Source organism: Salmo trutta, chromosome 15 (assembly GCF_901001165.1).
Source record: "Salmo trutta chromosome 15, fSalTru1.1, whole genome shotgun sequence".
NCBI classification, from domain to species: Eukaryota; Metazoa; Chordata; class Actinopteri; order Salmoniformes; family Salmonidae; genus Salmo; species Salmo trutta.
In genome coordinates this window covers 3,172,039-3,187,911 of record NC_042971.1, presented here as the reverse complement: position 1 = coordinate 3,187,911, position 15,873 = coordinate 3,172,039, and the positions used below count along the sequence as shown (strand labels likewise).

At 40.4% G+C, this 15,873-nt stretch overlaps 1 protein-coding gene and 1 long non-coding RNA gene across 2 annotated transcripts; both read left to right on the top strand.

Moving 5' to 3' along the window:
- Window positions 1–1,032: 1,032 nt before the first annotated feature.
- On the top strand, window positions 1,033–15,313 carry LOC115149645 (NLR family CARD domain-containing protein 3-like). Its single transcript, XM_029692591.1, has 8 exons — window positions 1,033–1,114; window positions 1,697–2,012; window positions 2,164–3,949; window positions 4,151–4,324; window positions 6,020–6,193; window positions 12,825–12,998; window positions 14,035–14,081; window positions 14,380–15,313. Exons 1-8 carry the CDS (start codon window positions 1,067–1,069, stop codon window positions 14,913–14,915), a joined length of 3,255 nt encoding a protein of 1,084 aa, XP_029548451.1. The 5' UTR covers window positions 1,033–1,066; the 3' UTR covers window positions 14,916–15,313.
- On the top strand, window positions 13,417–13,920 carry LOC115149681 (uncharacterized). Its single transcript, XR_003866936.1, has 2 exons — window positions 13,417–13,479; window positions 13,805–13,920. It is a non-coding gene; the product is annotated as an uncharacterized LOC115149681 (long non-coding RNA).
- Window positions 15,314–15,873: the final 560 nt, after the last annotated feature.

The following is a 15,873-nucleotide window of genomic DNA, read 5'->3' as shown; positions in this document are numbered from 1 at the left end:
GTTATTATAATTGTTTTGTTATTTTATCAAATACAATTTGATTTGAAGCTCATTGGCAGAAACACGTCATGGTGTCTAACTGTCGTCTCGTGCTGAACAGATCATGTTTGGATGTTGAAGCCCGGTGGCTGGAAAAACTCCCTAGAAAGGCAGGAACCTAGGAAGAAACCTAGAGAGGAACCAGGCTCTGAGGGGTGGCCAGTCCTCTTCTGGCTGTGCTGGGGGGAGATTATAAGAGAACATGGCCATTAAGTTCAGATTGTTCTTCAAGATGTTCAAATGTTCCTAGATGACCAGCAGGGTCAAATAATAATCACAGTGGTTATAGAGGTTGCAACAGGTCAGTACCTCAGGAGTAAATTGTCAGTTGACTTTTCATATTTGAGCATTCAGAGGTCGAGACAGCAGGTGTGGTAGAGAGGGAGAGGGAGAGAGTGAGAGAGAGAGAGAGAGAGAGAGAGAGAGTGAGTGAGGGGGGAGAGGGAGAGGGAGAGGGAGGGAGAGAGAGAGAGAGAGAGAGGGAGGGGGGAGAGAGAGAGGGAGAGATACAGAGAGGGAGGGAGAGAGAGAGAGATACAGAGAGGGAGGGAGGGAGGGAGAGAGAGAGAGAGAGAGAGAGAGAGAGAGAGAGAGAGAGAGAGAGAGAGAGAGGGAGAGAGGGAGAGAGGGAGAGAGGGGAGAGAGGGAGAGAGGGAGAGAGAGAGAGAGAGAGAGAGAGAGAGAGAGAGAGAGAGAGAGAGGGAGAGAGGGAGAGAGGGAGAGAGGGAGAGAGGGAGAGAGGGAGAGAGGGAGAGAGGGAGAGAGAGAGAGAGAGAGAGAGAGAGAGAGAGAGAGAGAGAGAGGGGGGACAGAGACAGAGACAGAGAGAGAGAGAGAGAGAGAGAGAGAGAGAGAGAGAGAGAGAGAGAGGAGAGAGAGAGAGACGGCGAGAGACGGCGAGAGACGGCGAGAGACGGCGAGAGGGAGAGAGGGGGTTAGTTACATCTGCTGGGCAGCAATAAATAGCAGAGTGTGATTACAAGATAGAGGTATTTATTTGTCCATAGATTTGATCAAAACTCTGTCTATGAACAGAGTATACTGTTCCCAGCTGTCTGTCTATGAACAGAGTATACTGTTCCCAGCTGTCTGTCTATGAACAGAGTATATCTCTCTCTCTCCTTTATCTCTGTAGTGGATGGTCTACTCTGTTAGAGGATCAGTATCTCTCTCTCTCTCCTTTATCTCTGTAGTGGATGGTCTACTCTGTTAGAGGATCAGTATCTCTCTCTCCATTATCTCTGTAGTGGATGGTCTACTCTGTTAGAGGATCAGTATCTCTCTCTCCTTTATCTCTGTAGTGGATGGTCTACTCTGCCAGAGGATCAGTATCTCTCTCTCCTTTATCTCTGTAGTGGATGGTCTACTCTGTTAGAGGATCAGTATCTCTCTCTCCTTTATCTCTGTAGTGGATGGTCTACTCTGTTAGAGGATCAGTATCTCTCTCTCCTTTATCTCTGTAGTGGATGGTCTACTCTGTTAGAGGATCATTATCTCTCTCTCCTTTATCTCTGTAGTGGATGGTCTACTCTATTAGAGGATCAGTATCTCTCTCTCCTTTATCTCTGTAGTGGATGGTCTACTCTGTTAGAGGATCAGTATCTCTCTCTCCTTTATCTCTGTAGTGGATGTTCTACTCTGTTAGAGGATCAGTATCTCTCTCTCTCTCCTTTATCTCTGTAGTGGATGGTCTACTCTGTTAGAGGATCAGTATCTCTCTCTCCTTTATCTCTGTAGTGGATGGTCTACTCTGCCAGAGGATCAGTCCAGGTGTGCAGTGTGCCAGCAGGTTCTGAGGGATCCAGTCTCTATCACCTGTGGACACAGGTTCAGCAGACAGTGCATCACCAGATACTGGGAGAAACCTGCTCCTTCAGGAGACTATGACTGTCCTCAGTGTAGAAAGAGATCCAGAACACGTCCTGTACTACAGCACCTGAGTGAACCCAATGATGCAAGAGGCTTTGAAAAATGTAAGACCACTTGCAGACCTGTGCTAAGTCAATTCCTCAATTTGATTAAGTGTTAACTACAATAATATAAGTTACTGTAGTTGTGGAAGGCCCACATTTCATGCTGTCAACGAATGTGTCTGATAACACCCTATTTCCTCTTCCCTTGTAGTGGATGACAGCCTGCAGAGAGCTATAGTAGACCATAAAGACAGTCTGAAAAGGAGGTATGAATGTGTGATAGAAGGCATCGAAACAGCAGGGAACCAAACTCCCCTCAACAGGATTTACACAGAGCTCTACATCACAGAAGGCGAGAGTGAAGGGGTTAACAATGAACATGAGGTGTGGCAGCTAGAGACAGCACCCAGGACACCAACCTCACATGACACAGTAATCCACTGCAATGACATCTTTAAACCCTTACCTGGCCAAGAGAGAAGCATCAGAACTGTGCTGACGAAGGGCATCGCTGGCATCGGAAAAACAGTCTCTGTGCAGAAGTTCATCCTAGACTGGGCTGAAGGGAAGGCAAACCAAGATGTGGATATCATATTTGTGCTTCCTTTCCGGGAGCTGAACTTGATCAAAGATCGCCAGTACAGTCTTCTCAGACTTTTAAATGACTTCCACACAGAACTAGACATAGGCAATGCAAAGAAACTCACTGCCTGTAAAGCTATGTTCATCTTTGATGGTTTGGATGAAAGCAGACTTCCATTGGATTTCCAGCACAATGAAAATGTGTCTGATGTCACCCAGACATCATCTGTAGATGTTCTGCTGACAAACCTCATCAAGGGAAATCTGCTTCCCTCTGCTCTCCTCTGGATAACGTCCCGACCAGCAGCAACTAATCAGATCCCCCCTCAGTGTGTTGACCAGGTGACAGAGGTACGAGGGTTCAATGACCCACAGAAGGAGGAGTACTTCAGGAAGAGATTCAGTGATGAGGACCTGGCCAGCAGAATCATCTCACACATAAAGACATCAAGGAGCCTCCACATCATGTGCCACATTCCAGTCTTCTGTTGGATTTCTGCAATAGTCCTTGAACACATGTTGAAACATAAGAGAGAAGAGATGCCCAAGACTCTGACTGAGATGTTCACACTCTTCGTGCTCATTCAGACCAGCCTGAAGAACCAGAAATATCATGGAAGAGATGAGATGGATCAAGAGGAGCTCATGGAGTCACATAAGGAAGTTCTTTTGAAGCTGGGGAAGCTGGCGTTTGAAAATCTGGAGAAGGGTAATCTCATGTTCTATGAAGAAGACCTGAACGTGTGCGGCATTGATGTCAAAGAAGCATCACTGTACTCAGGAGTGTGCACACACATCTTTAAAGAAGAGTCTGTGTTATTTCAGAGAGTGGTGTACTGCTTTGTACATCTAAGCATTCAGGAGTTTCTCTCAGCTGTCTACATGTACCATTGTTACACAAGCAAGAACATGGATGCACTGAAGCCCTTCTTCAAGAGAAAGTCTGAAGAGCTAACCTTGCATGAGCTGCTGAAGAGTACCGTGGATAAAGCCTTGGAGAGTAAGAATGGACACCTGGACCTTTTTGTCCGCTTCCTTCATGGCATGTCAGTGGAGTCCAATCAGAAACTCCTACGAGGTCTGGTGACACAGACAGAAAGCAGTCCAGAGAGTGTCCAGAAAACAATCCGATCCCTTAAGGTGATGCAGAGGAAGAACATCTCCCCTGAGAGGTGGATTAATCTCTTCCACTGTCTGATAGAGATGAAAGAACATTCAGTACAGGAGGAAATCCAAGAGTACTTGAGGTCAGAGAAAAGATCGATAAACCTCACACTTGCTCAGTGTTCAGCGCTGGCCTACATGCTGCAGATATCAGAGGAGGTTCTGGATGTGTTTGACCTAAAAGAATACAAGACAACACAGGAGGGTCGTAGGAGACTGCTCCCAGCTGTGAGGTGCCGCAGAAAGGCTCTGTAAGTACTCAAACTTACTGTATGTGGGAGCAGCAGTATTTTTAATAGCTGAAACTCTTGAACATAATATAATACAAACTGATCAGAAAGCAATGAACTGGGGACATATTAGTCGGGCAGGTGTAACAGTGTAAGCAGGGGAAGCTAAGCATAACATTTTATTACAACCTGTCTCTCATGGTATTTATTCTATGTTGACAGACTCAATGGCTGTAAACTCACAGACACATCCTGTGAAGTTTTGGCCTCAGTTCTCAGCTCAAACTCCTCATATCTGAGAGAGCTGGACCTGAGTAACAATGACCTGAAGGATTCAGGAGTGAAGCTGATCTCTGCTGGACTGGGGAATCCCCACTGCAGACTGGAGACTCTGAGGTCAGTATTCCTGTAGTTGGTCAACAAGTGATAACTGTTCACCAGATCCACATGTGTTTACCAGGCACACATAGTCCACACCATATGTGTTTAGACAGTGAAGCTTACGGTTTTTAATTTGGTGAGAAAATCCATGTGTTTCTAATAAGAGTTTGTCACCTTAATTTAATGACTAGCGGATAGCGGGTGCTGTGGCTTTGGGTTTAAACAGCAGGGGTTGCTGGGATAGCTCTTTAGTTTAGAGTTTGGTACTATTGGGAATAATATTTTCTTCACAATCTAGTCGACCAATTTGCTTTCCCTAGAAAAATGCACCTATAATTTTTCATTTACCAAATAAAAAACAGAAGTTATTTGAGTTTCTATGAGTTTCTGTCGATGGTTTTGCCACAAAGTCTAGCGATATCAGAACATTTTCCCACTTGTCTGGTCACATGCACTCTAGCCAACGACTGGCAGATACAGTGCAGAGGGTTCATGATGAGATAATTTTTTTAGATCAAGTTCATCACTGTGCACTTTCACAAACCTGTGAAGTTAATCATAATTTATTTAATCTGTAGCCTAATAAACTGCATGATTTTCCAAGTCCTAGTGTGAGTTAATGTGGCTGCAGTTTATTTCGACATGATGGTTATTCTAGCCAGGGGCGCAATTTTGGTTTTGGAAGTGTTGGGGGGAGGGGTATAATCCAGTTGGATAAACACTCCAAACAGCCTACCCGACAACTCAGAGGCGTCCGCATGGTCCTAAAGCACACTGTTGCCTCGTTTTTAACCCCATTCCAATGATAAAACTGGGGGGGTACAAAAATGCAATTTCAGAATGTAGGGGGAAATGTCCCCCCATCCCCAGTGAAAGTTGCACCCCTGATTCTAGCAACATTTGCGCAACAAAGCGTGTCCACTACTGGTCCCATGTGCTATTTTACTGGCAAACATTATCCACTCCTGTCTAGAGTAAATTATTTTGTTGACATTTAGGAAAATTTACGACAAATATCCCACTGGGCATTGGCGCCAGTTCAATATCTAGTTTTGATTTACATTTAGCTGAGTTCTCAACTAACCGTAAATTCAACATGAAATGAATAACAAATGTCACCATGTTATTGGATTTAGGTTAAACGTTGGGTTAAAAAAATACAAAATGCCCTTACTTTGATGACTTTTTGCGAATCCATTCAGTTTTCAACGTTGATTCAATGTCATCCCATTGATCAATCAGTTTTTGCCCAGTGGGATGCTATTTCCATCTAGCATTTCATTACTGTTTTATCAGAAATGTACTTTACTTGAATACAAATGGTTGGATAAAAACAAGGTTATTGGCTGACTTGATTTTCTATCAGCTGAAAACTCTTGAAGAAATGTTTATATAAAAAACAATTAGAGAAAACAATGAGCCATGTATGCACAGTGTACACATTAGTTGTGTCTGGGTAATAGTGTAAGCTAAGCATAGCATTATAATCAGTGGAGGGTAAACGCAAGTAAATGCAGTTTACACATCTTTTTCATTTTGCATGAGCATTTACGCATCTTTTGTGGGAAAATGTATTGAAGTATATGGGGAGCTTTACTTTATTCTCTGTTAACAGCAATCAGCGTTTACCCAACACCCACCACTTTTTTACCACTACATCATGGATTATAACACAACCTGTCTCTCATGGTATTAACTCTGTGTTGGCAGACTCACTGGTTGTAAACTCACAGACACATCCTGTGAAGTTTTGGCCTCAGTTCTCAGCTCAAACTCCTCATATCTGAGAGAGCTGGATCTGAGTAACAATGACCTGAAGGATTCAGGAGTGAAGCTGCTCTCTGCTGGACTGGGGAATCCCCACTGTAAACTGGAGACTCTCAGGTCAGTGTCGTGTCTTTGGCTATGCCGGATTAAGTGATATGACATGCTACTCTATAAAATCCTTTCTCTGCAATTAACCTGTTGGGGATAGGGGGCAGTATTTACACGGCCGGATAAAAAACGTACCCGATTTAATCTGGTTACTACTCCTGCCCAGTAACTAGAATATGCATATAATTATTGGCTTTGGATAGAAAACACCCTAAAGTTTCTAAAACTGTTTGAATGGTGTCTGTGAGTATAACAGAACTCATATGGCAGGCAAAAACCTGAGAAGATTCCTTACAGGAAGAGCCTGTCTGACAAGTTCTTGTTCATCTTGGCTCTTTTTATTGAAGACTGAGGATCTTTGCTGTAACGTGACACTTCCTACGGCTCCCATAGGCTATCAGAACCCGGGAAAAAGCTGAATGATATCGAGGCAGCCCCTGCCTGAAACACATTAGCGCTTTTGGATAGTGGCCTGTCAGAGGACCATCAGACTGGGGCTCGTGCACGAGGGCACGAGATGTTTTTATTTTCTCTCTCTTTGAACGAAAACCACCACTCCCGGTCGGAATATTATCGCTTTTTTACAAGAAAAATTGCATAAAAATTGATTTTAAACAGCGGTTGACATGCTTCGAAGTACGGTAATGGAATATTTAGAATTTTTTTGTCACGAATGCGTCGTGCTTGTCACCCTTCTATACCATTCGGATAGTGTCTTGAACGCACGAACAAAACGCCGCTATTTGGATATAACTATGGATTATTTGGGACCAAACCAACATTTGTTATTGAAGTAGAAGTCCTGGGAGTGCATTCTGACGAAGACAGCAAAGGTAGTAACATTTTTCTTATAGTAAATCTGACTTTGGTGAGGGCTAAACTTGCTGGGTGTCTAAATAGCTAGCCCTGTGATGCCGGGCTATCTACTGAGAATATTGCAAAATGTGCTTTCACCGAAAAGCTATTTTAAAATCGGACATAGCGAGTGCATAGAGGAGTTCTGTATCTATAATTCTTAAAATAATTGTTTTGTTTTTTGTGAACGTTTATCGTAATTTAGTAAATTCACCGGAAGTGTTCGGTGGGAATGCTAGTCACATGCTAGTCACATGCTAATGTAAAAAGCTGGTTTTTGATATAAATATGAACTTGATTGAACAAAACATGCATGTATTGTATAACATAATGTCCTAGGAGTGTCTAAATATTCCATTACCGTACTTCGAAGCATGTCAACCGTTGTTTAAAATCAATTTTTATGCTATTTTTCTCGTAAAAAAGCGATAATATTCCGACCGGAAGTCGTTTTATCCGTTCAAAGACGAAAGAATAAAAACATGGGGTCGTCTCGTGCACGAGCCTGAGTCCCATTGTCCGCTGATAGACCACTTGGCAAAAGCGCTAATGTGTTTCAGCCAGGGCTTGGAATTACGTCATTCAGCTTTTTCCCGGGTTCTGAGAGCCTATGGGAGCCGTAGGAAGTGTCACGTCATGCCAGAGATCCCCTGTTTTTGTTAGAGATGATCAATAAGGCCATGAAATGGTCAGAGAGAGCGCTTCCTGTTTGGAATCTTCTCAGGTTTTGGCCTGCCAAATGAGTTCTGTTATACTCACAGACACCATTCAAACAGTTTTAGAAACTTTGGAGTGTTTTCTATCCAAAGCTAATAATTATATGCATATTCTAGTTTCTGGGCAGGAGTAATAATCAGATTAAATCGGGTACGTTTTTTATCTGGGCGTGAAAATACTGCCCCCTATCCATAACAAGTTAAGTACCAATGCATATTTTCAACTGGTTCTATTACCGAAATATGGTTCCTTTCCCCCCACTTGTTTGATGTTCCCAGACTCTCTATGTTTAACAAAGGCTATTCAAGAGTCCTTCAGTAGAGTCAGAGAGAGAGGGAAGGGAGAAAGGTATTTATGGGGGGCTCATAAACCTTACCCACAGGCCAACGTCATGACATCAGTGTTCCTGTGTTTGGTCATTAAGAGATAACTGTTCACCAGATCTGAGTGTTAACAAACTCAGTATTATACTCAATACAATGTAAATCTGATACCTCAGTATATGTAGACTGTGCTTAAACTCTACAGTTTTAAAGGTCCAATGCAGCCATTTTTATCTCAATAGATCGAATCCCTGAGATGACAAGGTAAAAATCTGTCATTCTGCCCCTGAACAAGGCAGTAAACCCACTGTTCCTATGCCGTCATTGTAAATAAGAATTTGTTCTTAACTAACTTACCTAGTTAAACACAGGTTAAATAAAAATAAATAAATACAAATCTCTGGGTAAGAAGTACCTTACTGTGATTGTTTTCAATTTAAATTGTAAAAATAAACCAAAAATAGCTTCTTCGCAAAGAGCAATTTCTCAAGGAATAATTTAGCTAGGACTGTCTGGGAGTGGTCTGAGTGGGGAGGGAAAAACTGAAAACTAGCTGTTATTGGCAGAGACGTTTGGAAGAAAATGTATTCATTATCATTACTCTGGTGTTATTTGTTATTTGCATAACATCATCTGATTGGCCATATGCTAATGAGGGCCAGTGGGCACCTCTCTGATATGTTTCTTGTAATATGAAACCATGTCAAGTTAGCAGTAAACATGCCTTTATTAAGTTAAACCGTTCATTGTGATTGTTCTTACGTATAGACAAACTAGATTACATGACAATTACAATATTTTATATGAATGAGAGATTGCTTGTAGAGAGAATGCATTTTAAAGGCCCAATGCAGTCAAAAACATGATTTACCTGTATTTCCTATATATTTCCACACTATGAGGTTGGAATGAAATGATGAAATTGTTAAAATTATGATAACGCCCTTTTAGTGTAAGAGTTGTTTTGGTGGGATGAAAACAGGGGATCCAAAAACGTTCACCTCTATCTTTTTTTGTTACTTGTTAAATTAAATCTATTTCTCAGAGCAACTGTATTAGTATAAAATAATGTCATTTGTAAAACAAATATGTAGCATACAATATACACTATCTATACAAAAGTATATGGACACAACTTCAAATTAGTGAATTTGGCTTTTACAGCCACACCCGTTGCTGACAGGTGTATAAAATCGAACACACTGCCATGCAATCTCCATAAAGAAACATTGGCAGTAGAATGGCCTTACTGAAGAACTCAGTGACTTTCAACGTGGCACCGTCATAGGATGCCACCTTTCCAACAAGTCAGTTCGTCAAATTTCTACCCTGCGAAAGCTGCCCCGGTCAACTGTAAGTGCTGTTATTGTGAAGTGGAAATGTCTAGATGCAACAATGTGGTAGGCCACACAAGCTCACAGAACGTAACTGCCGAATGCTGAAGCGCATAGCGTGTAAAAATCGTCTGTCCTCGGTTGCAACACTCACTACCAGGTTCCAAACTGCCTCTGGAAGGAACGTCAGCACAATAACTGTTTGTCAGGAGCTTTATGAAATGGGTTTCCATGGCCAAGCAGCCGCACACAAGCCTAAGATCATCATGCACAATGCCACGTGTTGGCTGGAGTGGTGTAAAGCTCGCCAGCATTGGACTGGTTTTGGTGGTTGCCAGGAGAATGCTACCCGCCCCGAATGGACAATGACATCTGTAAAGTTTGATGGAAGAGGAACAATGGTCTGGGACTCTTTTTCATGTTTGAGGCTAGACCCTTAGTTCCAGTGAAGGGAAATCTTAATGCTGAAGTATACAATGACATTCTAGACGATTCTGTGCTTCCAACTTTGTGGCAACAGTTTGGGGAAGCCCCTTTCCTGTTTCAGCATGACAATGTCCCCGTGCACAAAGAAATAGTTTGTCGAGATCGGTGTGGAAGAACTTGACTGGCCTGCACAGAACTCTGACATCAACCCCATCGACCACCTTTGGGATGAATTGGAACGCCGACTGCGAGCCAGGCCTAATCACCCATCATCAGTGCCCGACCTCCCTAATGCTCTTGTGACTGAATGGAAGCAAGTCCCTGCAGCAATGTTCCAACATCTAGTGGAAAGCCTTCCCAGAAGAGTGGAGGCTGTTATAGCAGCAAGGGGGGGGGCACTCCATATTATTTCCCATGCTTTGGAATGAGATGCTTGACGAGCAGGTGTCCACATACTTTTGGTCATGTAGTTTATGTAGTTCTGTATTTGTATGTTTTTTATTTTATAGTATTTTTTACTCATCTTTATTAATAATTCACGACCCCACTGAATATAAATATATACAGCTACCAATCTCTCTATTCACTGCCAAATAGTTGCAGTGTGATTAATATCATGTTAAACTCTTTACAGGTTGTCACTCTGTGGAGTCACAGAGGAAGGCTGTGCTTCTCTGGTCTCAGCTCTGAGGTCAAACCCCTCACACCTGAGAGAGCTGGACCTGAGTAACAATGACCTGAAGGATTCAGGAGTGAAGCTGCTCTCTGCTGGACTGGGGAATCCCCATTGTAAACTGGAGACTCTGAGGTCAGTATTCCTGTAGTTGGTCAACAAGTGATAACTTTTCACCAGATCCACATGTTAACAAAGGGCCTAAATACACAATACAATGACAATTTGATACCTCACCATCTGACCTTTGACTGACAGTATATGGAGCCATACATTATGCAGTATAGTATATGGAGCCATACATTATGCAGTATATGAAGCCATACATTATATAGTATATGGAGCCATACATTATGCAATACAGTATATGAAGCCATACATTATATAGTATATGAAGCCATACATTATGTAGTATATGAAGCCATACATTATATAGCATATGGAGCCATACATTATGCAGTATAGTATATAGAGCCATACATTATGCAGTATAGTATATGGAGCCATACAGTATGCAGTATAGTATATGGAGCCATACATTATGCAGTATAGTATATGTAGCAAAACATTATGCAGTAAAGTATATGGAGCCATACATTATGCAGTATAGTATATGGAGCCATACATTATGCAGTATAGTATATGGAACCATACATTATGCAGTATAGTATATGGAGCCATACATTATACAGTAGATTATATGAAGCCATACATTATATAGTATATGGAGCCATACATTATACAGTAGAGTATATGAAGCCATACATTATATAGTATATGAAGCCATACATTATGCAGTATAGTATATGGAGCCATGCATTATGCAGTATAATATATGAAGCCATACATTATATAGTATATGAAGCCATACATTATATAGTATATGGAGCCATACATTATGCAGTATAGTATATGGAGCCATACATTATGCAGTAGAGTATATGGAGCCATACATTATGTAGTATAGTATATGGAGCCATACATAATACAGTATAATATATGGAGCCATACATTATACAATATAGTATATGGAGCCATACATTTTTTACTATATGGAGCCATACATTATACAGTATATTATATGGAGCCATACATTATATAGTATATGGAGCCATACATTATACAGTATAGTATATGTAGCCATACATTATATAGTGTATGGAGCCAGACATTATACAGTATAGTATATGGAGCCATACATTATATAGTATATGGAGACATACATTATACAGTATAGTATATGGAGCCATACATTATACAGTATAGTATATGAAGCCATACATTATATAGTATATGAAGCCATACATTATACAGTAGATTATATGAAGCCATACATTATATAGTATATGGAGCCATACATTATACAGTAGAGTATATGAAGCCATACATTATATAGTATATGAAGCCATACATTATGCAGTATAGTATATGGAGCCATGCATTATGCAGTATAATATATGAAGCCATACATTATATAGTATATGAAGCCATACATTATATAGTATATGGAGCCATACATTATGCAGTATAGTATATGGAGCCATACATTATGCAGTAGAGTATATGGAGCCATACATTATGTAGTATAGTATATGGAGCCACACATAATACAGTATAATATATGGAGCCATACATTATACAATATAGTATATGGAGCAATACATTTTTTACTATATGGAGCCATACATTATACAGTATATTATATGGAGCCATACATTATATAGTATATGGAGCCATACATTATACAGTATAGTATATGTAGCCATACATTATATAGTGTATGGAGCCAGACATTATACAGTATAGTATATGGAGCCATACATTTTATACTATATGGAGCCATACATTATACAGTATATTATATGGAGCCATACATTATATAGTATATGGAGCCATACATTATACAGTATAGTATATGTAGCCATACATTATATAGTGTATGGAGTCAGACATTATACAGTATAGTATATGGAGCCATACATTATATAGTATATGGAGACATACATTATACAGTATAGTATATGGAGCCATACATTAAGCGGTATAGTATATGGAGCCATACGTTATACAGTGTATGGAGCCATACATTATACAGTGTAGTATATGGAGCCATACATTGTACAGTATAGTATATGAAGCCATTTACTTTTTGAAAATGTGTAAAATTTTCTCAAGCTCTACATAAGATATTGTGAAGATCAATCCATGTACGGATGGATTTGGCAGGGGACAGGAAACTATTTCTGAAAGTTGCAAAATATACAGTATACAGCTGCCACTCTTTCTTTTCAAAATAATTGTACTCTTTGCAGGCTGTCAGGCTGTTTAGTTACAGAGGAAGGCTGTGCTTCTCTGGTCTCAGCTCTGAGGTCAAACCCCTCACACCTGAGAGAGCTGGACCTGAGCTACAATCACCCAGGAGACTCAGGAGTCAGACTGCTCTCTGCTGGACTGGAGGATCCACACTGCAGACTGGAGAAACTCAAGTATGTACATGTGTCGATCTGTTGATGAGTGACATACTGTAAGACATTTTTCTGCGTTTGGGTTTGTTATGATAATTGATAGTTAACAGGTTAGGTATCAGAATTGATAGTTAACAGGTTAGGTATCATAATTGATAGTTATCAGGTTAGGTATCATAATTGATAGTTATCAGGTTAGGTATCATAATTGATAGTTAACAGGTTAGGTATCATAATTGATAGTTAACAGGTTAGGTATCAGAATTGATAGTTAACAGGTTAGGTATCATAATTGATAGTTATCAGGTTAGGTATCATAATTGATAGTTATCAGGTTAGGTATCATAATTGATAGTTAACAGGTTAGGTATCATAATTGATAGTTATCAGGTTAGGTATCATAATTGATAGTTAACAGGTTAGGTATCATAATTGATAGTTATCAGGTTAGGTATCATAATTGATAGTTATCAGGTTAGGTATCATAATTGATAGTTATCAGGTTAGGTATCATAATTGATAGTTATCAGGTTAGGTATCATAACAGGTTAGGTATCATAATTGATAGTTATCAGGTTAGGTATCATAATTGATAGTTAACAGGTTAGGAATCATAATTGATAGTTATCAGGTTAGGTATCATAATTGATAGTTAACAGGTTAGGTATCATAATTGATAGTTATCAGGTTAGGTATCATAATTGATAGTTAACAGGTTATGAATCATAATTGATAGTTATCAGGTTAGGTATCATAATTGATAGTTAACAGGTTAGGTATCATAATTGATAGTTAACAGGTTAGGAATCATAATTGATAGTTAACAGGTTAGGTATCATAATTGATAGTTATCAGGTTAGGTACTGTATGTTAATTTAAATGTACTGTAAACCAGACATTTTACTTACCACCACATGGAAAATGTGATATGCTGAGAGAGAGAGAGAGAGAGAGAGAGAGAGAGAGAGAGAGAGAGAGAGAGAGAGAGAGAGAGAGAGAGAGAGAGAGAGAGAGAGAGAGAGAACATTTACTGTCTGTTCTCCTGCTCCCCTTCCAGTGTGAAACCTGATGGAGTGTTAACAATCAAACCATGGCTTAGAAAATGTGAGTGTTGACTAATGTTCAGAATTATCCTGTTATTACTCAGTCTAATTTCAAGTTGATTCAAAGAAAGATCATTTTTCAGAGCTTGTTAAGTGATCTATGTATGTGTGGTTACACTAATTAGACTGGCTCCATTTACTATATAATGTATGGCTCCATATACTATACTGTATAATATATGGCTTCATCTTAGATAACCATCTTAGATAACCTTTCCTTTGTCTTTTAATACCTAGAAACATTAACATTCTGATGTAGTATGAAGATGATTTGTGATATACCTGGTTTCATCCATCAGATGTCTGTGATCTCACACTGGACCCAAACACAGTAAACAGACTCCTCTCTCTGTCTGAGGAGAACAGAAAGGTGACATGTAGGAGAGAGGAGCAGCCGTATCCTGATCACCCAGAGAGATTTGAGGACTGTGAACAGGTGCTGTGTAGAGAGGGTCTGACTGGGCGCTGTTACTGGGAGGCAGAGTGGAGTGGGAGAGGGGCTTACATAGGAGTGACATATAAAGGAATCAGCAGGAGAGGAGGGGTTAATGACTGTTGTCTTGGATACAATGACAAGTCCTGGAGTCTGGACTGCTCTGACAACAGTTACACGGTTTGGCACAATAATAATCCCACTACCATAGACGTCCCCTCCTCCAGCTCCCACAGAGTAGGAGTGTATCTGGACTGGTCAGCCGGCACTCTGTCCTTCTATAGAGCCTCCTCTGACACACTGACCCACCTGATCACATTCACCTCCACATTCACTGAGCCCCTCTATCCAGGGTTTAGGCTTTGGTATGACACCTCAGTGTCTCTGTCAAACACAATGTGATGTTTCACTCTAATCAGGGTCATGTTCAGTAAGACACACTGGAGCAACAATGTGGAATATCTCTTTAGTCATGAGATAAAATGTTATTATTATATCTAAATATTCATGATTATACACCACCTAAGTTAATAGTCATTAATAGAATGAATCACCACACTGTGTTGTAAAAACTGGTTTCATTTACACATCACTGATCTGGTTGTTATTGGGCTTCTTGGTGTTTGTAAATATTGTAGAATATTTATTTGTCACATTCTTAACACAACAATCTGGTTTCTGTATGAACTCAATTCAACTGAATGAAATGATGTGACTGATGTGACTAATAAAGGTTCATCAACCAGATGGAAGAAGAGAGGTGTAAATGTTTTAATATTGATCACAATATGACAGTACAGTAATAGATGGAAGAAGAGAGGTGTAAATGTTTTAATATTGATCACAATATGACAGTACAGTAATAGAAGGAAGAAGAGAGGTGGAAATGTTTTAATACTGATCACAATATGACAGTACAGTAATAGATGGAAGAAGAGAGGTGGAAATGTTTTAATACTCCCCCATGTCCTTTTGGGAATTGTTTATTGTTGTCACAGTATCCAATGAAAATTGTGCCCCTCCTCGGCCGGGCGGCGCTCGGCGGTCGTCGTCGCCGGTCTACTAGCTGCCACCGATCTATGTTCTGTGTTCGTTGTGTTTTGTCTGTTTAAGTCCGCACCTGTTTCCTTTTCTGTAATTAGTAGGGGGGTATTTAGTTTGTTCCTTTTGGTTTGTGTTTTGTGCGGGATTGTTTATTCGTCAGCGGGCAGGTCTGTGAACGTTCTGTGTTTTTGCACATTTTTCCACAGCGGATTCTCGCTAGAGGAATGTTATATTTGCCGGGCTGCGCCCCGTGCGTATCTTTGTTTTCTCGGGGTTTACTGTGTTCCCGTGTGGTCTCTGGGCACACCCGATGCCC

Bases quoted from the DNA above. Each gene is read 5' to 3' on its own strand.
- LOC115149645 (XM_029692591.1), top strand. From the start codon at position 1,067: ATGAACAGAGTATACTGTTCCCAGCTGTCTGTCTATGAACAGAGTATA. The intron at 3,950-4,150 runs GTAAGTACTCAA...CTATGTTGACAG, and splicing joins AGGTGCCGCAGAAAGGCTCT to ACTCAATGGCTGTAAACTCA. The intron at 6,194-12,824 runs GTCAGTGTCGTG...TACTCTTTGCAG, and splicing joins TGTAAACTGGAGACTCTCAG to GCTGTCAGGCTGTTTAGTTA.